At 36.2% G+C, this 26155-nt stretch overlaps 2 protein-coding genes across 4 annotated transcripts; one reads left to right on the top strand and one right to left on the bottom strand.

Moving 5' to 3' along the window:
• The first annotated feature begins 12523 nt into the window (after positions 1-12523).
• LOC137736891 (uncharacterized) lies at positions 12524-23863 on the top strand. 3 transcript variants are annotated; one of them, XM_068476203.2, is made up of 24 exons: positions 12524-12819; positions 13570-13939; positions 14729-14883; positions 15271-15510; positions 15876-15985; positions 16080-16157; positions 16278-16384; positions 16546-16640; positions 16732-16847; positions 17063-17166; positions 17246-17323; positions 17478-17556; positions 17709-17877; positions 18065-18135; positions 18663-18743; positions 18826-18896; positions 19253-19349; positions 19465-19524; positions 19672-19726; positions 19812-20209; positions 20298-22109; positions 22400-22972; positions 23097-23155; positions 23311-23863. In XM_068476203.2, exons 2-24 carry the CDS (start codon positions 13584-13586, stop codon positions 23525-23527), a joined length of 5181 nt encoding a protein of 1726 aa, XP_068332304.1. In that variant the 5' UTR covers positions 12524-12819; positions 13570-13583; the 3' UTR covers positions 23528-23863. The 3 variants fall into 3 exon arrangements, with proteins under 3 accessions (XP_068332304.1, XP_088538639.1, XP_088538640.1); XM_088682513.1 differs by having other exon boundaries at positions 12566-12819; positions 19310-19349; XM_088682514.1 differs by lacking the exon at positions 19465-19524 and having other exon boundaries at positions 12566-12819.
• Positions 23864-23983: 120 nt separating this feature from the next.
• LOC137736892 (DNA-directed RNA polymerases II, IV and V subunit 9A) lies at positions 23984-25977 on the bottom strand. The gene is made up of 4 exons (XM_068476204.2): positions 25841-25977; positions 25675-25750; positions 24996-25154; positions 23984-24318 (listed from the first exon to the last, which is right to left on the bottom strand). The coding sequence occupies exons 1-4, from the start codon at positions 25867-25869 to the stop codon at positions 24238-24240; spliced, it is 345 nt and encodes a 114-aa protein (XP_068332305.1). The 5' UTR covers positions 25870-25977; the 3' UTR covers positions 23984-24237.
• Between the last annotated feature and the right edge of the window lie 178 nt (positions 25978-26155).

Raw genomic sequence — 26155 nt, 5'->3', positions numbered from 1 at the left:
GAGCTATAGCCCTTGTAGAAACGACAATAACGGAAACATATGTTTTATTAGTTTTGTTTTCCAAACAAGGTGACATGAAGTCATAATTTTCAGGCCTACCAAATCCCCTCCTTTCTTGGTCGTAGTAAAATCACGACTTACCCGCTACACGCAACGCCATGACTAAAAATTCTTCTTATATTAAGAGAATGTGAGTTTATACCACTAATCCTGTTGATTCTGTTGATTCCTGAATGCTAGTGCTTGTACTTTCATCCTCAGCATTCGCAACGGCACCGTCGATCTTTCCGGCTTCAGACGCTGGCTGGTAAATAAGCCGCCAACTAAAGTAGGTTAATAACGTTTGCTACTGCGCCGTTTAAGGGGGAGTTTTGACTTCCGTGAATGACGAGTTTTATACTAATTGTATCATGCCGGCGCCTTGTGTGGGTGAGTCCAAGTATTTGTGAGAGCATTTGTACCATTAGTGGCGAGTGTGCTGGTAAAAGCTTGCAAGAAATCCGATCACAAAAGCAGTGATATCGAATTGATATTGAGCTGGTTGGCTGCTCTGAATGATGAGATTGAATGAACGGTTGAAGCATCTTCATTTATAACTCCAAAATTGCTGGCTTAGCACCTAGCAATCACTCATTATTTGTTATTTTTAAACATTTAGTGGTTCTGGTTCACATTAATGTGTTAATTCCTCTTGGTTTAGACTAATGTAAATAAGTGTCGTAAGTAAGAGAGACTACATGAAAGAAGATGACAACAAGTCAATGTCTCAAACGTGTTGTACATTTTAATTTACATTAGTGATGAATTTTGAATTGAATCAGTTACCATCCATCTTGAATAATTGTTTTTAATTATCTTTTCACATTTGGGTCCACTTTTGTTTATTATGTGGTTGTTGTCATGCTACTTCTCAAATGCTTTCACATTTCAACCTAAAATAATGCATTATTGACGACTGAGATGTAATGACCGCCAAGAAGTCATAGTTTTATAATGTATTCGATAGTCTTTGTTTTCTCATGTTCGTTTCTTTCCTCTTTTCCTCTCTCTTACTCTTTCTTTGCACCTTCCCGGCCTATGTTTTTTCTCAAGTCCATACACCAACATTATCATATTATAAACTTATGTTTTTGTTGACCGAAGGAACCACTGCTATATTTTCAGCCATGATCAATTTACTCCATATATTCATATACACGAAAGTTCGAATCTTTTTTGTGATTTTGAAAATTTTAACTTAGATAAATCCCTCACTCTCCATCTTTTCTTCTCTCCATTCCCCGTTCATTTTCGTCCTTGGCACAGTGGAATGCTACCCACGCGTCAATAATCGTGACTTCTTCTCTGCTTTTAATTATGTTGAATAAATACGAAGATTTCATAAGTTCAAAACTTTGAATTACGCAATAATGAACCCTTGCGTATTAACCAAATTATTGTATTATAAGATTATAAATCGCAAGTGGTGAATTGCCCTGTAATCTTCCTCTTTAATTTTAGTGTAGCTTACAGACTTATTAGTAGTAGCATCTCATAATCAAGAAGAAAAAAAAATCACAAATGATTCTTCATAATCTATGTCTTTAAAACCCTTATTCGTAACTTGTACAATAATATATTCAAGAAAAATGCTAAGAAGATTTTCTCAAAAGTGGGACTCTTCATGGACTCTCTGTTATCTCATGTTTTTTTCACAATATTTTATATGGAACTTTCATGAAAAAGGCTTGGCCTAAGTTTATTTTAACAAAAAAATGTGCTATAATTTTATTTAATGAAAAAGACTTAAAATTTAATGAAAAACCCTTAAACTTAAATAAAAATAACAAAAAAAAAAACTTAAATTTTAATGAAAAAACCATAATTTTAATATTAAAAAAACCCGAGTCATACTTGAGTATCACATTGTAGACCCCCCACCCCAACGTTATCTTCCTTATCAGTGAACCGAAAATAGTCTGACGTGCAGGACGCATGCGTAGTCATATATACTGTTTATAAATTATTTATGCAACTTAACGGTACTACATTGTTTAATGAGATTTACTACACTATTTATGAAACTTACTACACTATTTATAAAACTTAACGGTACTACACTATTTATAAAACTTACTATATTGTTTATGAAACTTAAAGGTGCTACATTATTTGTGAAACTTAACGATACTACACTGTTTATGAAACTTAACGCACGTTGGGCACACATGTTTATATTTTTATTGTTTTTTTTCTTTTTGTTCTTATCATTAAATAAAGTTATTAGATGGTTTTTGGTTAAAATGTAAAGTTTTGAAAACCTTTTCATGAATTTTCCTTATTTTTTTTTATAATATGTTGGAACGGGAATGAACGTTATACTGTGGGATAATGTTAACGGGACCAAATCAAATTTGCAAAACAAATGACGTGTCACCAATTGAAAATAAACACTTTATCAAAATTAATAATTCAATTATCAACAACCACCTCATTTGGTTTACAAAATTTGGTAAAAATTTAGTCTTCATACCATTATCCTAAACTTTGAGGTGGTAAAGAATCTATGGAGAGTGCTACTTTGAGAGAGTTTTCTTAGCCTTTCTCTATTTTCAAAGGGATAATGCTAATAAGACTAAATTTGTAGGCAAATTTTTGAAAACTAAAGGACATAGAATGATTGGTTTATTATTTAAACGTTGATAAACGTGCTTATTCCTATTAATAACACATCATTAGTTTGCAAATTTAGTTTTCCTAGCATTACTCTTTTTAAAATGATTAATTAGTTTACAGTAGAATTTATATTTTTTTAAAGTTGAAAGAGACCCACAATTCGAATCACCCGTTAATCAATAAGAGTATCTAAAACATCCTTCGTTCATAGTAAAGCATCCTATATATACCTTGGATGAAACGAATACATTTGCAAATACTATGGAAAGTCAAATTTGGTTTAAGCCAAAAGGAGAAAAACATAAAGAAAAATGGAATAAAGTTTTTCTTTTCGTTTGATGCTACAAATAAAGTTGATTGGTGAAGTCGTATATATCTAGCTCTACCAGCTGTGCTACTTCTTGTAAGAATATTATTTAGTTGGCGATCGTACACGTTAATTAGTGGTAAGAATATTGTGCAAACCTATTAGCATGAAACTGTGGTCGAATTGAAGAAAATTGAGCCTTCAAAATAAAATTAAGGGAATTTTAATGAAAAACTTTTGGTACTGTTCATTTTAATGAAAAATTATATTTTTACACTAAAAAGTCAATCATAGTACTATTCATTTTACCCTTTATTTTGTCATTTTCATTAAAACTCAAAATTTCAACCCATTTTCATTAGTTTTCTTTAAAATTAATTGGTAATATGGGAGTAACTAAATTTGTTTATAAACTCATGCAACATCTATCCTCTCATAAATGTGGGATTCACCTCAACACGAAAGACTCGAAATTCTGTCAACATTCTTATTGCGCGAAAACAACATAAATTGACTAATAACAAGAACCGAAAGCTAATCATCCGCTACATTCAGAATTCGATTCTTTATATACGAAGGACCGTGATCAGTCAAATCGTATTCGATTCTTGAAGCTTTACTGAGATTCCTTTCTCTCTTACTTCGACTATATAAGGACAGAAGTTCATCGCAAAGATGTAAGCAAAGAAAGAAAAATGGACACAGCAGGCACGTTATTTCTAAGGCCTCGCAATAATCACAAGCAAGTTGGTTCGGAAGAACGTACAGCGATGCACATTGAGCACCAAAACAGCAAGTGCTCCGGGCCACCATATAGTGCATCCCAGCCTGCAGTTGCCAAGAACAGCATAGTTACTGACAGCAAAAGAAAGAAGGGCCACAAGAAAAAGAATGGCAAGCCGGGAGGCGATGTTTTTACGGTACACGGGAATACCATTAACGGCGGCCGACAAGGCTGGAGTTTTCGGCTTTGGCAATAAGTACATAGGCCGAAAGAAACAAGAAGATGATGAATCCACCGAAGATGAAGGTGACACCAGTGAAGATGAAGAGTGAACTATTATATATCAATGGTTTTTGGACCATAACTAAATAACAAGTGGCTTGTTCACTGCCTTAATTTAATTATATGCATTATAATATAAAAATACATATAATAACCGAGGTATGTAGGCCTCTTTCTGCTTTTTATGCACATTAATTTACTTGCTTATATATTTACATAAGACCATCTCCAACCGAAGGATCCAGAGGGCCAGAGGCCTGAAAATAGCCTGAAAATCGTCTCCAACCGAAGGTTAGGCCAGAGGGCTCTGGAATCTGAGAGGGCCCTATGGAATCGGAGAGGGCTAGAGGGCTGGCCATTTTTTTTTTGCTTATGTTGGATTTCCTGTCGATTATAACCGACAGGAATTCTTTGAATTTCTTTTTAACAGTTTTATTATTATTTTTTATTTACAAAAATTTTCATATAACTTCTATTTTTCATATATTTTTTTTAAATTCTATTTTTTTCCTATAACTTTTATTTTACAAATTTGTTTCATATATTTTTTTAAATTTCATTTTTTCCTATAACTTCTATTTCACAAAATTTGTTTCATTTTATTTTAAATTCTATTTTTTTCCTATAATTTCTATTTCACAAAATTTGTCACATCTCGGCCCGGGGCGGAACCACTTCCCGGGCCCGCTCCACCACCGTAGCACGATATTGTCCGCTTTGGGCTTACCATTCCCTCACGGTTTTGTTTTTGGGAACTCACGAGCAACTACCCAGTGGGTCACCCATCATGGGATTGCTCTAGCCCCCTTCTCGCTTAACTTCGGAGTTCCTACAGAACCCGAAGCCAGTGAGCTCCCAAAAGGCCTCGTGCTAGGTAGGGATGAGAATATACATTTAAGGATCACTCCCCTGAGCGATGTGGGATGTCACAAAATTTGTTTCATATTTTTTTTTAATTGTATTTTTTTCTATAACCTCCTAAGCCATTATACAACATTAAATTAAATTAAGTAACATGAAACAACATTAAACAATATTAATAACATTAACCAACATAAAAATTATACAACATAAAAAAAAACATTTAACAACATGAAACTTAAACAACATTTAAGTTGTAGTTTTTATATAATAAATTATGTTTGGCCCTATGACCATTTGGTCCTCGGTTGGAGACGGTTTTTTGTGACAGGGCTAAAACGAGTTCTCTGGCCCTCGGTTGGAGATGGAAGCAAATATGGCCCTGTACTGTTCATTAAAATATTAATATCTTGGAGAATCTTGAAGAGCCAAAGGGCTAAAACGAGCAATCTGGCCAGCCCTCGATTGGAGATAGCCTAATCATCTCTAATTATATATGTAATTTTTAAGAGAGAAATAAAGAAAACTTATACATGTAGTTAGTTTAAGTTGGATTTTTATAAGAGGCTAACACTTTCCTATTTCAACGACAATGATTCATCTCTCTGCTTTGCATGGGATTAGCAAAGTAAAAATTTGCACATCAATAATTGTAATTCATCCCCTAGCTTGTCCCTAATGTGAATCATACTTGAGAAACTAATCTTATGATTTTCACCTAGCCTACGAATTCAAATAAAACCATTACGTACTTCACCGATCAATGGTTGATCAAGGTATCAATTACAGACTCAAAATCGTTTGATGATGTACTACTAAAGTGTTTGACAAATCATATTTATATTCGTAATTAAATGTTTATTTTTAATCTTTCATTGTAAAATGAGACAATCTGCTTATTCATAAAAAGAAAATAAAAAATATTATGAGAAATATAGCGTGTTCCACAAGCTCTTTTATTCGTAAAAAAAGAAGAAAGGTTATTCATTCACTAAGTTCAAATTAATTAATAACTCTTCAAACTATTTTTTATTTAAGAACAAACAACTTGTTAGGAGAGTGACTTACAAGAAAACGAAGTTTCTCAAGCATGGGCAAAACTGAAATTTGCGTACACATATATGTAGATGATATATTTGTATTATATTGGTTTCACAATATGATGTAACAAATGATACATATAACCAACATTCAATGAATGAGAAGTCTAATGATATTGTTATTCACTTGTAAGTGAAATGTTTGAGGTTTGATGACCAAACTATGCACATGGTAAGCTGGAGTGGCTTAGACTAGACTAAGATAAACTTAGTGGAGTGTTGGGTGTAGTATTAGACTAAGAAGCAGAATAATGAAAATAGTAATGTCCACAGTTTGGTGTTTGCTCGGACGTGGACTAAATTATTGTTCAATTTTCTTTTCTATTAAGGATATTTTCAAAATTAATATTATTGGATGAGAGTGAGAGTCAATAAAAAATACAAACCAAATTTCTTGCCAACGAAAGAAATATACATGATTCAAGAGTAGCATAATAACATGTAACGCAATATTTAATACACTTACAATAGCTACAATATACGCTAGCTACTATATTCTACAACATTATCATTCAAAAGTAAATCCTCATATTCACAAAAAGCTAATTAACGTTAGCCAAACTATTTCAGACTAAGTTGGAAGCCACGAACTAATGTTGTACGATTAACAAGAACTCCTACTGGTAGGGACAACAGTCCAATATACTACCTTCCAAATATGCACGGTAGTTTAGCTTGGGAATTATGGTAAGGCTTTATACGTATTGGATTCCTCTTCTTCATCCATATAACTATAAAGTTATAGCGTTCATTCATGAGACAGGACCAGGCAAAATTAAACCAATTCTTGTTTCAAGCCTCCAACTAAATCGATCATACAAGGAAAACCCCATGTCCGAGCGCTACAGTCTAGAGTCAATGTTATACAGTAGCATTACTCCTGGACAATCATATCCTCATCCGGGTTATCATCCTGCCCAGCCTCCTAATCAATGTATGGTAATTCAATATTCTCCACCACCACCACCACCACTTCTTCCTCCGTATGGATATGATCATCATCTTCAGTATTACAGTAGTAGTACTACTCCAGATCCCGGACATGGGCAGGGCGACAACTATCAATCCCAGCTTGCTCCTCCTCCAAAAGCCAAGCCCAAGAAGCCCAAGAAAAGAAAATCTGTCAAACAAACATCGCATAAAGTTTGCAGTAATCGAGTTAGCCAAAACACAGGGGACAATCATGAGATTTACAACATTGCCATCAAATACAATTTTCGTGATTTAAGCCATGCGGAGGACGAAGAAGGAAAAGGAGAAATTGGCATCCAATACGGTCGTCGTGACTTGAAAGAAGAACAAGAAGAGTGAATATATTGGGGCAATTCGGTGCATATACATTATGTTCTGGCGATTCCCACACCACAATAAAACAATCTGCTGTTCTATGTGCCTTAATTAATTAATATATGTATAAGAAATTTTGTAGAACATCCACCGTACGAGAAAAATTTACTGATATGAAATTGAAATATAAGAAGATTATATTATGATAACTTTCAAAGTATTGTTGAGCTAGTCGGTAGAGTTCTTTCATATATCTGTTTTTAAGTGTTGATGGTGCGCCTAAAATTTGAATAAAGTCCAAAAGGGAAAGAAGAAATTAGTATATATGCCCATATCATGTGGGGGTACACTGATCGTGTTGGTAAAATTATTAATTGCATGCTAGGTTGGAAAAATTATACAGATATATATATATATATATATATATATATTGTATGCTCTTAGAACATTGTTACTTGGTATACTCGATACATGCATTGCATAATATGTATAGATGACGAGTTTATGTTATCATGTAATAATAATTAAAAACGAATCCGCATCTTATAATGTAAGTTGATGTTTTATTATAAAATTAATTGACAATATATAAGGAGAGTAATCTCACTTTTTATAAGCACATGTAAGGTTTCTTAGTTTTTGATATGGATTTAGACTCTTAACAAGCCCTTCATGGATGAGTCATTTAAACTTAACACATGAAAAACACACATTCGGTGACGTGAGAGCACGCGGATTGTTTGGCTCAACACGTGAGTAACATATTCCAATATTATGCAGGAAGTTGAAGTTCTATAATAAAACAGAGAATAGTTTAACTTCTTATAAGCACATTAAAGATCATATAATTTTTCGATGTAAAATTTACATTCTCGACATGAGTGAACTTGTTATACCACATAATGGGTCAATTATCTCTCGCTGAGTTGAGAGTCTAATTAACTGACAGTAAACTGTCACAAATAATTATGCCATATCTATGGAAAAATAATATTTGTATTGTTCTGTAGCGCACCAAGACAAGACATGCTAGAACTATTCTATATGTCTAAATATTCGATGGAATACTTGTTTGGAAGTGCTTTTAAAATGACTGAAAATATTTTTTAGGTTTCAAAAACACTTGAAATGCTTCTTGCAGGAAGCACTTCAAGTGCTTTCCAAAATTCACTTACATTTTTGCTAAGGATTGGTACCAAAAACGCTTTCAATCATTTTAAAATCACTTCCAAACGAGATACTATATTTTAGAATATATTAATAATCAATCCACATTTAGTAACTAAAATACAAGTAGGTTAGTTATACCACATAATGTGTTCCAGTACCACATAATAAATTTTCATATCTATGTCGACATAAAGTGAATTAAGACTAATGTACACTTCTACTGAAGAAATTTTTTATGTTAATTTTACTAGTAAATTGTAGCCATAGTCCCTTAACTTTAACTCAATTGGAGCAATGGTCCCTCAACTAAAACTCCATTACCATCGGTTTGATCCCCCAATTCATCAAAACGTTCATCATGATCCCTTAACTAAAAATCCTTACCATTGGTCTCTCAACTTTAATCCAACTAGAGAAATGGTCCCTCAACTTTAACCCAATTTGAGCAATGGTCGCTCAATTTTAACCCAATTGTAGCAATGGTTCTGACGAAGTTGACGAAAATGACCATAGCTACACATTTGATGAGTTGAGGGACCAATAGAAATAGATTTTTAGTTTAGGGACCATTGCTCCAATTTGATTAAAGTTGAAAGACCGTTGCTACAATTTATTCTAATTTTATAAGTAGATTTTTTTTCGCATGAATTCTAGTTTTTTATTGTTATTTTTAACGGGAAAACACATTTTTGTACTATCTTTTTTAAAGAAGCGTGACTTACTTGTATTAGTAGATTTCACCTCTATACTAAAATTTGGTCATCCTATCAATACTCATTTGAACGTGATTTAACAAATTGCTAACTCGATTATTATACCCTATTTGTTGGATTTATCCAAATTATAAGATATGGTGGTCAACTCCACTAGCACATGTGGATTATATACATGATAGAAATGTATACGTACCACAAAAAATAGCTTGGAAATTAAGCAAGCAACTTGGTATATATTCCCACTCCATCTCCTATATATAGAAACGAGATAGCTGCATTGGTGACAACAGCAAACAAAAAATCAAGTAATTTTGAGCCTTCAACCAACACAATGTCACATACCCTCTTGTACCGTGGCAGCATGCTCGCCAATGGTTCAGACCCTATGTCCCCTCAGCCTACATACAATCCCAGCTTTGGCGCTCCTCCTGCAGGTTACAATAACTATGGTCCTCCTCCTCCAGTACCAAATTATAGTTATGGATACTACGGTAATAACCATCCATCAGCGCAGTCTGCTCCACCTGCTCGTGCTTCGTATCAGTCGCATGAATATACTAACTACTACGCTCCTCAACCTCAACCTCAACCTCAACCTCAACCTCAGCCTCAACCTCAGCCTCAACCTCCATCTAATTATGGATACTCTAACCAAGAGTATTCAACACTGCAGCCTGCTCGACGTCCCAATGCCAAGAATGGTAAAAATGGGAAAAGGGGTTCTAGTGGTACATCTTACAAAGTTTCTGGGAACCGAGTCAGTGGAAACAAAGGAGACCACAATGGAGTTTTCAACGTTGGCAACACGCATGGTCGTGGCGGCACGGACAATGAAGAAGAAGAAGATTGGATATGAATTATGGAAATATTAATAAGTCATGCATGCACGCTACGTGCATGTAGTAATTCGCAGTTCCAGAAGGGCATGGTTTCATACATCATGGGCTAAACTCTTCCTTACATTTATAAATAATTAAGAGATGATGTACTAGTACTACACTGTCTGATCACTGCTATTGACCTTTTAAGGTTGTAGAAACCGTGTATTCAATAATTGGAATTGAGATATTACAACCTATTTATACATGAAGCGTATGATTGCTAACCTAGTAGTTACAATGTAACATATATACATGCAATTATAGCCTAATAACATCTAGTAACATCATAACGGCAAAACAATAATGTGTTGACATTCATTGGCTTTAAAACCATCCTTGAAGAGCCTTAACTATGGTAACTGCCTAACAAAGGTTAACAATTGCTTAATAATTATTATTTATCTACTAATCAGTACTTTTATATAATGATAGATTCTGCAATGGGCATGTGCTCAGGTGTTCATGTAGTTAAGAGCATTTACCTTTGCAGTCAAGCTCCAAAGTTTGATTATGGGTTATGCATTGGAAAGCACCACGTCCTCTCGTATTAGTTGAACAAATTTGACAACTTGATTTCTAACCGAAATATTAATTTTAGTTATGATTGAGTCACGTCAACAAAAATATCAATGACATTCAGCCATCAGCCATCTTGCAATTATAATCCCAACTATGAAGTTAGAACATTTGCATTCATCTACGTATAGAGAGCATCCTATAAAATTCATCATTTGCAGAGATGAGTCTCACACCCCATCTTGGTGAGAGAGAGAATTGATAATTATTTATTAACACGTGACATCTCACTTAAGAAACAGTTGGAGTACTATTTTTAGTGTTGCTCATATGAGATTCGCTAATTGCATATCATTCTTAAGGGGACGTGATGCATTATACTCAACTGGAGTACTATTTTGCAAGCTTCCTTAAAAAAAAAAAAAAAAAAAAAGGGTATTTGGTCTCAAACAATGAATGTTTTTATCTTTTTATAACTGGGTGGATTTAAGCTATATCGCATCTTGATTCTCTTCAATTTGCTCTGACCGGGGTAAAAGTAGGTGGCTTGAAAGAATAACGCCGATGATCGAGCCTTTGTCTAGTATTTTGTTTGCTTTATATCTAATGCCTGTGCCAAGTACACTTCTTTACATGTAAATCCCCACTCAATCAACGAAATTATATTAAAATTCACTACAATTGCAATAAAAATAACTTGACAAAAAACTTTCGAAGTGTCATTAAAAAATAAGGAATTTTAACGAAAAGTTTCCAGTATTGTTCACTTTAACGAAAAATCATATTTTTACACTAAAAAGTCAATCCTGGTACTATTCATTTTATACTTTATTTTATCCTTATTATTAAAACTCAAATTTTTTGAATCATTTTCATTATTTTTCCTTAAAAAATATTTCATTTAATCATATTTTCAAAGTCCTAAGCAAGTTAGCCTAAAATTCATTGCGACTTTGTATATGTAGACTGTCTACTTGGTATAGGGATTGGTGACTGGTCTTAAATGGTGGGCTCGGGGTCACAGAAGCAAAGTTTGGTCCTTTAGGCTTAATATGGGCTCGGGTTCACTTCCATCTTTTGCCCAAACAAAATAATTTCTTTCTTGAGCAACCGTTCTGGCATATCAAATTGCATATTTAAGTTACACAATTGAAGAAAAACCGTTAGATCGGTTGATTTAACAATAATCTAACAGTCCTTGTTTCAATATGCTAGTTATATGTGCAAACTTGATGCGTATCGAAGAATTTTCACAACTTTTGAGGCCATCCATGTTGTATAAATTTCTTGGTACTCTACTCTCCGTCTCTATAATTTAAATCCAAATCAGATTTTCCTCCTAATAATTTTATGTTTGTAATAAACCTCTCAAGCATTGTAATGCATAATGAAAAATAATAGTGTTATTTAGACACAAAAAATCAATAAATTTGTTGATAAAAAATAGACACAATACAAATGAGTCGCATAATGGTCCAATTATATTAGATATAGATAGTGTGCCAGGTTTGCACATTCAAAATAGTATTACCAATTGCAAAAAGTCTAAGTTGATTTGATTTCCTTGTAGATTTGTTAGTTCTTACAAAGACAACATACTTGTGAAAGATATTAAGAAAATAATGGTACTATTCACACTTATTTTACATCTGATATATTCTTGTTAATTTTTTACCATTAATATTTTTCGATTCATTTGATCTAAATGTCGAAAAATTAAGAAATGTATGAAAAATAAAAATTAGAATGTGAATAACGATGCCAAAAAATTATTCCACTAAACAAAGCCCAATGGACAACCGCAGAAAACTAGACGTTGTAATAGCGCAGATGATGCCCTAACCAAAACTTTTGAATTAAATTTGAGCTGTGAAAGTACGATAAACACAGCGTAGAGAGAGACCATACGACGCCGTTACACATCGCACCATATTTACGCATGCAAAATTGTTTTTAGCTTGACAAGTATCTGTACGGGAGAAGTAGAGTGGGCATGAAGGTCCAAAACGCTGCGTTTGGAGCCTGTTGTAGCTTCCTTATTATTTCGGCTTCCTCCACCTCTCTCGCAGAGAGAGTAGAAAATCCAAGCAAGTAAAAGCCCCAGAGCTCCCTCCAAGAATCTTAAAGAGCCCCTCTTTTGGCGCGTGTAACACACTCTCTGACATTCCCAATCTTCCCCTTTCTTCCTTTTAATTCAAAGGAAGAAATTGAATTGATTTTTTTATTATTTCCGGTTCTAAATTTCTGGTTTTTCCACCTCTGGATTCTAAACTCTGGAAGCAAAGGCCACTATAATCTACTGAAAGATGCCGTCTTGAAGGTACTCACACAAAGATACTTTCTTTTTGGAATTTAATTATTTTCTGCACTTTGATGTATATATTTTTTCTTGCTTGGGGAATTTAGACAAGGGCTTTGTGTTATTGGGTTTTGTGCAAATTGTGTTTTGCTTTGTTTGTCTGTGTGTTTGTATTGAATTGTATTGTAGTGCAAGGGAATTGAATTTTTAGGGTTTTAATGGTTGTTACAAAGGAGTGCATTGTTGATTGTGGAATGTGAAGGGTTTTCATGAGTGTGGTAATGGTGTTTTGGGTTTCTTTGGATTGCCCATTTGGTTAAATCAATTGTATGACTCATTGAACTGGTGGTATTGTTTTCCCAATGAGGTAATTTGAGTTGATTGTTTCAATTAGGTTCAATTTAGGAGTTTCTAATAGGTATTCCGATTATCTTGAATGTTATCTGATTTTTAGTGTTGCTCATATGGTGTTGGTTTGAGTGTTAAAATGGTCGGGACTCGGTTTGCATTTTACCCTATGGTTTAGTTTAGGGTTTTGGAGTTTGAGACTTAAACAAGTGTTTGCTTACCTAGATTGTGTTTGTTGATGAGCTAATCTTAGTTTATTTTGGATTCCCACCGTCCAATCTGGTTTCCAACTTATGGATGCAGAGGAGTCCATGTTTGTGGTGTCTGGCACTGTTTCTGTAAGGAGCATGTTTTTCTAATTTTCATTGTCAAGTTACCGCTGTGCCTTAATCTTCACTTACCTTCACTTACTTTTACTTGTAGGTTTTACGGGAGCTATGGTTCTTCAAAAATTTCCTTCTCGTGATGCACCTTCTGTTGGTATGAAACCTTTGAGCTTTCTCAGTAAGGTGCATGACAAGAATCAACCTGAGGATCTAGAGACAACTTATATAACTCATGCTAAGGAGCCTGATGCGGATATTGACCTCAGAGAAGTATATTTTCTTATCATGCATTTTCTGTCAGCTGGCCCATGCCATAGAACTTGTGGACAGTTGTGGAACGAACTTCTTGAACATCAACTTTTACCTAGAAGATATCATGCTTGGTATTCAAGGAAGGGCGTGCACAGCGAGGATGAAAATGATGATGGGAAGTCATTTCCTTTAAATTACAATATGCTGGTGCACAGGTATGTAATTTCCCTTCTTTTTTTTTTTAATTTATTTTATAAGTCGACCTTTATAATAGGCAGTTATTAGGTAACCTTCATTAGATTTCACTGCGTCTTGTGATACTCAATATTGTGTGGCATTAATTAATTACTTAGACAGACTTAGATCATAAAATGAAAAACAATAGCTATTTTTTTATCATGCTGTTCTAACTAAAAAAATGGTAACTTAGACAGATATAACTCATAAAACAATTTTGTTTCCTTTCATGAGTTGTTTTCTACTTGTTTTTGAGTTAATTACATAGAAGCATTTATTCTTTATTGTTTTTCTTCTTCTTTTCTTTTTCTGAGAATAAACAGTGGGTATGATCTGGATAATGGTTGGCACTGTTCAAGTATGTATGCTGTTTTCTATATGGGCGACTCTTACATTATTCATTCATCTCAATTCAAATGGACATTTTGTAGATCTTAGTCTTTCTGGGGATCCTCTTTCTAAAACCCATGTAGGGCATACATATATGGGCGACTCTTACATTATTCATTCATCTCAATTCAAATGGACATTTTGTAGATCTTAGTCTTTCTGGGGATCCTCTTTCTAAAACCCATGTAGGGCATACATATATGGGCGACTCTTACATTATTCATTCATCTCAAGTATGTATGCTGCTGCTTCTTCTGATAGTTCTGTTCCAAACTTTTTCACGCCAGTAAGCGTAGTCCTTGAAGGAAATAAGTATGATTGTATTATATTTGTTATTTTCTATAATATCCTTTTGATTCCCTTTCCTCATCGTATAGGTATCCTCACATTGAAAATGACCATTTGGTAAAGCTTTTGAAGCAATTGATTTCAAGTGCAGCCCCACCATCAAGAGGTACGAGTGGTGGAAATGCTCCAAATGCAGCTGATGTACCTACTCTCTTGGGACGTGGTTCATTTTCGCTTCTGACCTGTAGGTGACATTTATTAAGCTTTAAATGCTTAATTCATATGCTTGTGATACCTTTAATTTTTGAAGTTATGATTTTGTCGTTATTGCCCAATGTTTTCCTTATTCCAAATTTGTTTCTTGTGTGTGTGTGCGTACTGTATACACACATACATATATAACTTGGTGTGTGAGTGTGTCTGTGTATATCTTAAACTTCATTTCAAGTTTTCATACTGTTATCATGTTCAATCATCTGTTGGGGGTTTGAAAACGTTTCCCTCTCTTTTTGGAAGTTCTTTCTGTAACATTTACATTTGTTTTACTGGTGATCATCCTCAATTTCCTTTCCTGTTCGAAAATGTGTGTTTCTTCAGTACATCTAAAAAGGAATACCTTCTCCTTTTTCAGATGAAAGGGATCAAGTACACAACGAAATGAAGCCCCCTCCTGCTCACATGCGTTGGCCTCACATGAAAGCTCATCAGGTTCAAGGGCTAAGGTTGAGAGAAATTGGGGGAGGTTTCACCCGACATCACCGTGCACCGTCTATTCGTGCTGCATCTTATGCCATTGCAAAGCCCTCAACCATGTTTGAGAAGATGCAATTTACCAAGAGGATAAGGGGCCATCGAAACTCTGTCTACTGTGGTATGTTTTCTCATTGTCAGAGTTTACTACTGTTAGGTAGACGTGGAAGTTCATTTTACAAATTCTTACTACTATTAGCAAAGAACCGAGTTACTTCAGTTCGCATGGAAGCGTAGGATTTTTTTTATACTTCTTTCTCTCTCTTGTTTTTCTGCTTATGTAATTTTAGTATCTAGTTTCTGCCATAGTTGATCTAGGATTAAGAGAATTGATATATGAAAAGGAGACGGAAATAATATATTAAAAAAAAGAGAGAATTATTGTAAGCTTTTGTCTGCTGTTTCACTCTACCAAGTTTGCAGTTTCACACCTTTAAAATGTGGTATATTTCTCATGGTGGTTTTATTTGGACATGAATGATGCAGCAACATTTGATTGCTCGGGCAGGTATGTTATTACTGGTTCAGACGATCGCCTAGTGAAGATCTGGTTAATGGAAACTGCATTTTGCTTAGCCAGCTGCCGTGGACATGAAGTAATTTGTTATTGGCCCCTCAAAGATATAGTTTTCCATTGTTGTCCCTCAATTTATACTCATTTTATCTATTTATACTCATTTTATGATTAAGGGAGATATCACGGATCTGGCTGTGAGTTCCAATAATGCTTTGGTGGCATCCTCCTCAAATGACCATATGATTCGAGTAGTAAGATTCATCTGTTGCCAATATATAAGGATAATGTGTCTAGTTTTGCTTTTTACATTTTAGCTTTGACCTATGCTGGGAACTCAATGTTAACTTGCTTTAACTTTTCATGTTTACTAGTGGCGCTTGCCAGACGGACTGCCAATTTCAGTATTGCGAGGACATACTGCAGCTGTTACTGCCATTACATTTAATCCCAGGCCAGGCTCTATGTACCACCTTCTATCGTAAGGCCAATTCTCTCACTCTATTTAAATGAATTCATGTGGTGTGTCTAATTAGCTGTAAGTAGTTTACTCTTCTGTTTTTGGTGGGGACCATTGTTATTATATATTCTTAAGTTGTCTCCTTATTAATTAACCTTGTGCTGTTCTTTTGTCATTTGCAGTTCATCTGATGATGGAACTTGTAGGATATGGGATGCCAGGAGTTCTCAAGTGAGTCCAAGGATATACATTCCAAGACCTTCAGATGCTGTAGTTGGTCAGTTGTTTCTCTAGTGCAGCTAAGTTCAATGAACTTACTGATTGGTGAAAGAGAACTTAGTGTGGTCGTATAATTGTTTTGACTGCAGGGAGAAACAGTGGTCCATCTTCAAGCACTGTCACACAGGACCATCATATCTTCTGTTGTGCATTCAATGCTAATGGAACAGTCTTTGTCACCGGTAGCTCGGACACTCTTGCAAGGGTATATAAAACCTTCACGTTCCTTGTTATTATTTCTGCAGCCTTTGGTTTTGACACTATCTTCACTTACTTTTGCTTCAGTAAAATGAAAATTTTCTGCCTCTAATGAGTAATGAATAAACTCATGAATTGTATCTTAAATAGTTTTCAGTTCAAATATAATTGAGGGAAAAAAAAGTCATTTATATATTTCTATTAAGAGCTTGCTGGTTGTAGGTGTGGACTGCTTCTAAGCCAGGCTCGGATGAGTCGGACCAACCAAATCATGAGATTGATGTGTTATCTGGCCATGAGAATGATGTCAATTATGTACAATTTAGGTTAGTTTGTGCTGAAATTTTGCTGGCAACATATGTATCAATCTTTGCATGCTGATTTATGTTGCTTCATACACTGCAGTGGTTGCGCTGGAGTATCTAGATTTATGGCAGCTGACACCTCAAAGGAAGAGAACACTCCCAAATTTAAAAATTCATGGTTTGTTTCTCTTCTCTCCTTGTGATTGTTATGTTAATTTTTCTCTGATATGTTCATATTTTTCTCCTCTCTGCACTTATATCTGTCTATTCTACACTTTTCCATTTGGGATTAGGTTCACTAACAGTAGTACATGATCTACTTTATTTTCCAGGTTCAATTATGACAATATAGTCACTTGTTCTCGTGATGGGAGTGCGATTATCTGGATTCCCAGATCACGAAGATCACATGTAAGTTTTGGCAAAGATAACTTATAACTTCCCTTCTAGCCTGCCCTTTTTCTCAATAAGCTTTTCTAATGAAACAGTTGTATCCACCATGTTTTGAATTTTTCGCTTTAAATAGGAAAAAAAAAATATGTATAGCTAATTTCATACTCCAGGGAAAAGCTGGTCGTTGGACACGGGCATATCATTTGAAAGTCCCACCTCCACCAATGCCTTCTCAGCCTCCACGAGGAGGCCCTCGCCAGAGGATTCTTCCAACTCCTCGTGGTGTTAATATGATTACCTGGAGTCTTGACAATCGATTTGTCCTTGCTGCTATCATGGGTAATTTGTTGGTTGTTTCTCATGTACAGTTTATGTATTAGAATATCATTTCTATGCATCGTAGTAATTGTCAATGCCTTTGCATAGAGTAAAGAAACCTAGGTCTTGCAACCTTTCATGGACTAGGATTAAGTTGAAGGCCTTAAATTCTGTAATTTAACATTTCAAAATTCTTCTTTTAATGCAGATTGCAGAATATGTGTGTGGAATGCTTCTGATGGTAGCTTGGTGCATTCACTGACAGGTCATACTGAATCTGTATGTGGCTCAATCTTTTCGTTATTGATTATCCTTTTTTCCCCTTAATTCTCCTTTCGAGAATTTTATTATTTGATCTTGCAAAGAGAAGTATGGTGAAGAGACTGAGTTAAGTAGCGTGTGCCTCCATATTAGAAGAACATGACACTGCATTGTTGTGGAAACTTTCTTTGGTGTGTAGACAGTCAGATGTTGGTTAGGTCATTGCTTTGCTTGATCTTTTCAATTGGTTGCCATAGTCGTCCTTCTTTATCTATTGCTGCCTTATCTACAATGTCTTAGTGCTGTACAGAAAATGGGGCCCTTTTGATCATTCATATATCATGTGCTAGTCTACCTACAAATTGCTTTTGCTGTTTATGTTTTCCCAATATCCTGATTTAGTGGTCTAGTCTTCTAGCTATCACGTTCCATTTCCTTTTATTGATTTATTGTCTGTCGTATTGCTTCAGAAGTCTAGGTATTGCAACCTTTCACGAACAAGTGAAACTTAAATCTCTGACAGTATTCACTTCTGTTATTGATAGACATATGTGCTGGATGTTCATCCTTTCAACCCCAGGATAGCAATGAGTGCTGGCTATGATGGAAAAACAATTGTCTGGGATGTGAGTTTCCAGTTTCCTTATTTTTCTTCCAATTATTTTTATGTTCTATGGTTTTGAATGCTTTGTTGACTTGTGATTTCAGATATGGGAAGGCATACCTATCCGGACGTTTGAAACTTCCCACTACAAATTGGTAGATGGAAAGTTCTCACCGTAAGTGACAAATAGGAACTCTCCATTTTGAAAGCTTTTTTGCTATACCTGTCGTATTGTCGTTAAATTTTCTTTATTCTTTATCTAATTATAACTGTATGAAACCCTGTTTCATTGGTGTTGAAATTGGCTATTTATATGGTACTTTATGCCCCAGCTTTCCATGATTCTGTGTAGCTTTAACCCTAGCTTTCCATTATTAGTTATTTTTGCTTCTCTTTTGCGTGGCAGATGTTATCTGTTGGTATCCCCGCACCCCATTTCTCTCTTTTCTTTTTGGCTACTATTTGTGAAATATACTTTGCTTTCTGAACTGCTTTCTGGCAGTTACAAAGGGTTTTTTCTTTGTAATATAGGGATGGGACATCAATTATTCTCTCTGATGATGTTGGCCAATTGTATATATTGGACAGTGGCCAAGGGGAGTCCCAAGATGATGCACAATATGATCAGGTTTGCTTTTTCCCTTCAATTTTTCTAGCAAAATCCAAATATATGCCTTTAGTTTGGTTGGATTTTATTTTTACACTTTTTTCAAGTTGTACTTAACTGTGCATACACTTGACAGTTTTTTCTTGGTGATTATCGCCCACTCATTCACGATAGTTTTGGAAATGTTCTTGACCAGGTTAGTTGGCCATTTGCACTATTGTTTGTAATCGACCTACCATAACTTAATTCTGAATATATTTTCAATGCTCTTATGTTGGATGTGTATTATAATTGTTACATGATGTGGCCACTTAGATTGAAATATTCACAACGTTTGATTCAGGAAACTCAGCTTCCAGCATACCGGCGGAATATGCAAGATCTACTTTGTGACTCAGGTTTCACTCTACTCCTTTTCCTGTATGGAATTATTGTCTTCTGGAAATTTATTTTCTCAAGCACTGGTTTATGGTGGAACCCTAGGCATGATACCGTATGAAGAACCCTACCAGAGTGCATACCAGAAGCGGCGGTTAGGAGCTCTGGGTGCCGAGTGGCGTCCGTCCTCTCTAAGACTTGCTGTTGGGCCTGACTTCAGTCTAGATCCGGATTACCAAATGTTGCCTTTGGCAGACTTGGATATCTTGACTGAGCCTCTACCAGAGTTTTTAGATGCAATGGATTGGGAACCAGAAAATGAAATACGTAGTGATGATACAGATTCAGAGTACCATATTACTGAAGATTATTCTACTGGAGGGGAGCAAGGAAGTTTAAGTTCAAATCCCTCCATCGATCCAGAGTGCAGTGAAGAAAGTGAGGATGAGGATGCTGAAATGGATGGACTTCGAAGATCAAAAAGGAAAAAACAAAAGGCTGACGTAAGTTCTCTTTCAGTAACAAATTATACTTCAGAATTTGGTTAGGACCTGCCTGAGTGTTTCTGTTTTCTGTTTTCTGTTTCCTCAGAACGAAGTCGTGACTTCCTCTGGTAGGTGTGTCAAAAGAAGGAATTTGGATGAGTGTGCTGCCAATTCATCCAGAAGTAACAGAGCAAGGAAATCAAGACATGGACGAAAAGCTTCAAGAAAGAAATGTTCCTCATCGTTGAGACCTCAAAGAGCTGCTGCACGTAATGCTCTTAGTCTATTTTCTAAGATTACTGGAAGATCTGCAGATGGAGAAGATGAAGATGGATCGGAAGATGATATGTCAGGAAGTGAATCCCCATTTCAAGATTCCAACATTGAGAGTGATGAATCTGATAAACAAAATGAGCAAGGCAAGCATTCGAAAGGAAAAGAGGTTTTAATCGATGAGTCTGAAGACATGGTTAAACCTTTTGAAGAGTTTCCAGTAAATACTGGGAGCAGGAGGAGATTGGTGCTTAAATTACCAAGACGGGAGTCAAATAAGCTTGTGTCTAGAGAAAGCACAGTAAATAATCGTAGTAATGAGGGTGATTTGGTTGACCAATCATATAGAGTACCTCAAGAAGCAAATGAGAATAACACTAGTCCTCAGGATCCAATGTCCTCCCCAGGTGACGAAAAATGCAGCAAATTTGAAACAGCAGTGAGTGGGCAGTCACAGAGAGTAAAAAATCATTTAAATTTCAAAGGGAGAATTAGTTGGGGAGGGTCCAGAGCACGAACAACAAAGCGCCAGAGATCAGGAGAATTCATGTCATTGGATGCACTTGCCAGAGCCAGTGCAGTTGTTGGTCACAATGAAAAAGACTACACAAAACCTGAAAATGATTCTCCTCATTCAGAAAGCCAAAGGTTCAGGGATAAGATGGACACAGTGGCTATAGGGAATGAGAAAACCACTAGGGCTAGTACCTCCGATGGCCTTAGTGGTGAAGTCAATGTTAAAGAGCATTCAGATTTTAGTGAATGCAAGGATCACGATCAATTGCCTAAATCTGTTCACATGGCTCCTTGGGATGCAAGCACTTCCTTTTGCCTTGATAAGGACGGGACTGGTTTCTCTTTTGAACAAAATGAGAAGCTCTTACCTGTCTCAACGAAATTAAGGTCGAGGAGGATTTCAAAGGATCCTAGTCCTTGCAAACAGGAAATTAACTCTGTGGTAGAGAACATGGAAAATGGTAGGACGATGGAACAGGGTCCAGTTGTGCCAGAGGATGATGGAACCCATAAATTTATTCCAGATCATAGATATGATGGTTCACGAGAATCAGACAATCAATCTGATAAGAATGTTATTGCTAGCACACATGAATCTGTCGAATCCAGTTTACAAAAAAACAAAATGTTCAGTGCTGTTTATAGAAGGGTGAAACCACATAGGGGTAGAAGTAACTTAGAAGGTGATAGTGGTGTCAATGGAGAAGGCTGTTCATATACTTCAAATACAAGCAACCACAATATCATTGCTGGAGACATTCAGGATGACACAACTGATGGAGGATGCAAGACACGGTCCATGGGGTTGAAGGCATCTGCATGTGATCCAAGTAGTCCAGATCATGATCCTAAGTTAGCGGAAGGACATGAGCCAGGTTATACATTGAACTGGATAAGTTCCATGGATAAGTTTCAACTTGGGAATGAAGAACGGGGATCAAGTTCAAGGACGAAAGTTGGTTTGAGGTCTACTAGAAACAGGAGAAGCAGTTATCTTGACATGAGTCCAATGGATAAAAGGAAGCCGCATCAGTCAGGAAAGAAAGTATCATGGTTAATGTTGTCAGCACATGAGGAGAGCTCAAGATATATCCCCCAGTTAGGGGACAAAGTTGTTTATCTGAGACAGGTTTCTCTATATCTTTCTGCTGCCTTTTTTATTTCTTCCATAAGGGAGGAGGGTGGAGCTTGTACCTTGGCGACACAAAATGGTATCCCTAAGTGACCCATTGGTCGCACAAGTTACATAAACAGCTTTTCTTGAAATTGGGATAGAGCTGTGTATGTTTGCCCTCCCCCAGCCCTGCACTGTCCCATGCTTATGCACTGGGCTCCCCTTTCTTGTTTTGGTTTTGTAATATGAATGTCGATAGTATCATTTACTTTGGTAACCTCCTTTTCTTTTTCCTTTCTTACCAGGGGCATCAGGAGTATTTCGATCTGGGTGGATTGAGAGAAAACCCACCATGGAGGTTTATAAAGGGGAGAATAAGGGCTGTCGAATTTTGCAATGTCCAAGACCTAGAGTATTCTTCGCGTGCAGGGTCTGGGGATAGCTGCTGTAAATTGACGATTCAATTTGTAGATCCTTCTTCTGATGTGTATGGTAAATCTTTTAAGATGACTCTGCCGGAAGTTACTGGTTTCCCAGACTTCATTGTTGAAAGAACTCGCTTTGACTCTTCCATGGAGAGAAATTGGTCGTGTAGGGATCATTGCAAAGTCTGGTGGAAAAATGAGGGCGAGGATGACGGTAAGTGGTGGCATGGCAGGGTTAAGTCTAAACAGTTTAAATCATCAGAGTTCCCAGACAGTCCTTGGGAGACGTACACTGTTCAGTACAAGAGTGATCCTAGTGATGCACAACTACATAGTCCTTGGGAGCTTTTTGATGAAAATACTCAATGGGAGCCACCTCGCATTGATGATAAAAGTAAAAGGAAGCTGCATTCGGCCTTTGCCAAACTAGAGCGATCAGCCGGAAGTCGTCAGGTATTAAGGAGAAAATACCTTTTACTTTTAATAACTCAAAAACAAAATTTGGCCAATGGTCCCATCTAGCAAACTCTTTGAAGACTCACAAGGATTTTTCTCAATATTGTTGTGCATAATTCAGGATCCTTTTGGGGTTGACAAACTGGTGCAACTTCAACAGAAGCCAAAGTTTACAAACTGGTATGTCTTCGTTATTCTTATAGCGTTCCTCGAATGTATCATTGGATTTCCATGTCGTGCATGCTCTGTCCGTCAAACTATTTGTGATGGAACTTGTTTTTCTCAAATGCTATCTGGGTGTTGACATGTAGTCTTGTCTTACGGAATTCTCTCAGGTGTGTGGTTCCGATATCTCTTGATGTGATCCAGTCTAGGTTAGAGAACGACTACTATCGAAGCCTGGAAGCGCTGAAGCATGACTTTAAGGTCATGCTGGCAAATGCTGAAACCTATCTCGAGAGCAACGCGGTCAAACGCGCGTCAGATAAAGAGCTTTTAGGGAAATTGAAATGCCTATCAGACTGGTTCACACAGACAATATCATCCTTGTAGCTCCCATTGATTTGTAAAGAAGTTGAGTCACTAATGAGGTTGACGCAGCCCATCTTGATTTTTACTTCAGTTTTTAACCCCTTCTATTCTTTCTTCCTGCGTTTTAGTTTTATTTTTTAGGTATTTTACCATTATATCCTCGAGGATTTTACCATTGTACCATTGCTTCAATTTTGGAGATGGGTGAAATCCTTTGGGGTATTCTGTTTACGAGGGGAGTTGAGATCTGCTTGTGTAAATTTTTTTTACTGGATTCATTCTTGTAAAGACATTCGGTTTTATTTAATCACTAATAACGAAAGGAAAAAAAAAAGCTTGGGATTTTCACACCCCATTTTTTCGGTCGCTCGTTGTTTTCTTGCGATATACTTTGATTTATTTAAAGATGGGAGTGCGAAAATCACTTCCCTTTCAATACTTGTATCCAAGGCGGGTTTCACCATTCCCGGCCCAGGATTTCTCCTAAAAAATGGCCTTGCCTGTTACCCATTGTGATTCAAAATTGCATGGAAGCAAAGTATTGTGGCAGAAACAAAAGTAATTTTTGAATCCACGCCAAATTGGATGTCAAAGGATAGTCTAAACAAATGCGGCAGTGCTTTCAACACAAGTCTTTCGAACTAATCTCCATCCTACAGTCACATTTTTTGGGAACAACGCATGTTTCCGGTAGAACGAAAACTGAGCAGATAAAGAGGTGGGTGTGAATCTTAGTCTCTCCACCTATGGCCGCAGCTGGGGTTGCAGCAGACGAAGAACAATGTCATACCCTCCTCTCCTCTAGCAGTTGCCTGCACATATACAATAAACTTGAAGCATTAGCAGCAGTTACAAATCTCCATCATATAGAGTAAACAAACAGCTATCAGGTGCAAGTTTATTGCACATGACTTCAATCTGACTGTTCAACATGGTATCACTGTACGCATGGTAGTGAACATATACCCCCCAGAGACGAAAAGAATCCGACTTCCCAACGATACAATGGTGGAGATTTGCTCAAAACAGAACGATGTTTCAATACAAAGTGGCCTACCAATCTCTCTAGAATAAATAACACAAGAACTCGGGCTGAATACAAGTTAAGCGTCTCCTAGGAGAATCCATAATCATGGTCACTAATTTTAATAGATACTTGGTTAAATAGTCAACTGAAATCTGAAGCGAAAGGCAAGAAGCAACGATACACGAAGAGCTAGAAGTTTACAAACACCAGAAAAAATCTTTAACCCTGATGCCTTTCTAGAGTTATCTTAAACTGTACTAATAGCAAAACCGGCCCTAGCATCATGAATCCAATTGTCTAATGATAAGGAGATTAGCAGTTGGAATTTCATCCAAACAAGTGACGACTTGGAATATTTATGTGACATTAAAATAATTAGCATTGCGCTCTTGAACACCAAAAGTTTGAAAAGGCAACTACCAATAAAATTCACCACAACAGATAGAGGATTGGGCATATAACCTGAAAGAAAACAGCTTCTCCATGCTTGCACTCAGCACAGCGCACGGCTTTAGTTCTTGGAAGAGTAGGATCTGCAGCTACATCCTGCAATATCTGAGTGCGCTCACCAACAGCGTGGTGTATCTCGTTTCTGTAGACACAGTTGGTCTCAGCAATCTCCTGCAAACAAAGAATAAAATAAAATCTAATAAGTACATAATACAGTCCCTATCAACCCTGAGAATTAACTGGTCACGGAATTTATAAGTTAAGAGAATAAGTTCATAAGAACAAACAGAGACTGAGTATGAATTATCGGATTTTTGTTTCACTTTCCGGGCATGAACATTTCGGGATCTAGCAAAAACCTTTAAAGAAGAAAGTAATAGCAAAAAGGAAAGAAATTGAGAACCCTAACTGAATTCCAAAATGTGGGTATCAGAATGGTCTACATTTGTAAAAAGACAGAAAATTTTGATGCAATTCACTCAAAAGAAACCAAGAAAAAAGTTCCATCCTTGTACCAAGCTTCAGTCAAGGCCAGATTAACCTCGGGTTATGGAAATTAATTATCTTAAACCTAATTAACCAAATGAGATTACGAACCACTTCCCGCAGGACTAAAATGAAACAAATCATGCAAAATAATTGCTAAAGAAAATAAAATCAAGGGGGAGCGAGATGGAGAGTGTGAGCTGACCTGGTGATCGCAGTTGCGGCAGGCGTAGAGGAGCGTCTTCTGCTCCTTGTCCTCCTTCGGGTACAGAATGTTGTTACTGAAAACCCAATTGAAAATTTTAGAAGAAAAAATTCAAAAAAAATAAATAAATGAAAAATTCAAATACAGTGTGGTGGGATTTGCAGACCATTCGCGGCAAAATTTCATGGTACTCATTGTGGAGAAGCTCTGAGTTTTTAGGGTTCGGAGAGTTTGATTTTTTGCTTTTGGCGAAAGGCGGGTTTTCTGCTATTTCTTCTTCTTCTTCTTAATACCAGATGTTATAAATCCTCTGCTTCAGTCTTGACCGTTATTCTCAAGAATGTTTAAGGGTATTTTCGGTAAACTGGAAACTTAGAAGCCTAAGCAATGAGGCCTTTAGCACCTGCAAATGAAGGCCCAAAGGCCCAACATTTTTATTGTTTTTTATCTATTTATTTATTTATTTATTTTGTTGATAGAG

Source organism: Pyrus communis, chromosome 13 (assembly GCF_041283825.1).
Source record: "Pyrus communis isolate YQ-2024b chromosome 13, ASM4128382v1, whole genome shotgun sequence".
In the NCBI taxonomy this organism is placed as follows: Eukaryota; Viridiplantae; Streptophyta; class Magnoliopsida; order Rosales; family Rosaceae; genus Pyrus; species Pyrus communis.
Note: the sequence above shows the minus strand (reverse complement) of the source record. Positions and strands in the feature narration are given on the sequence as shown.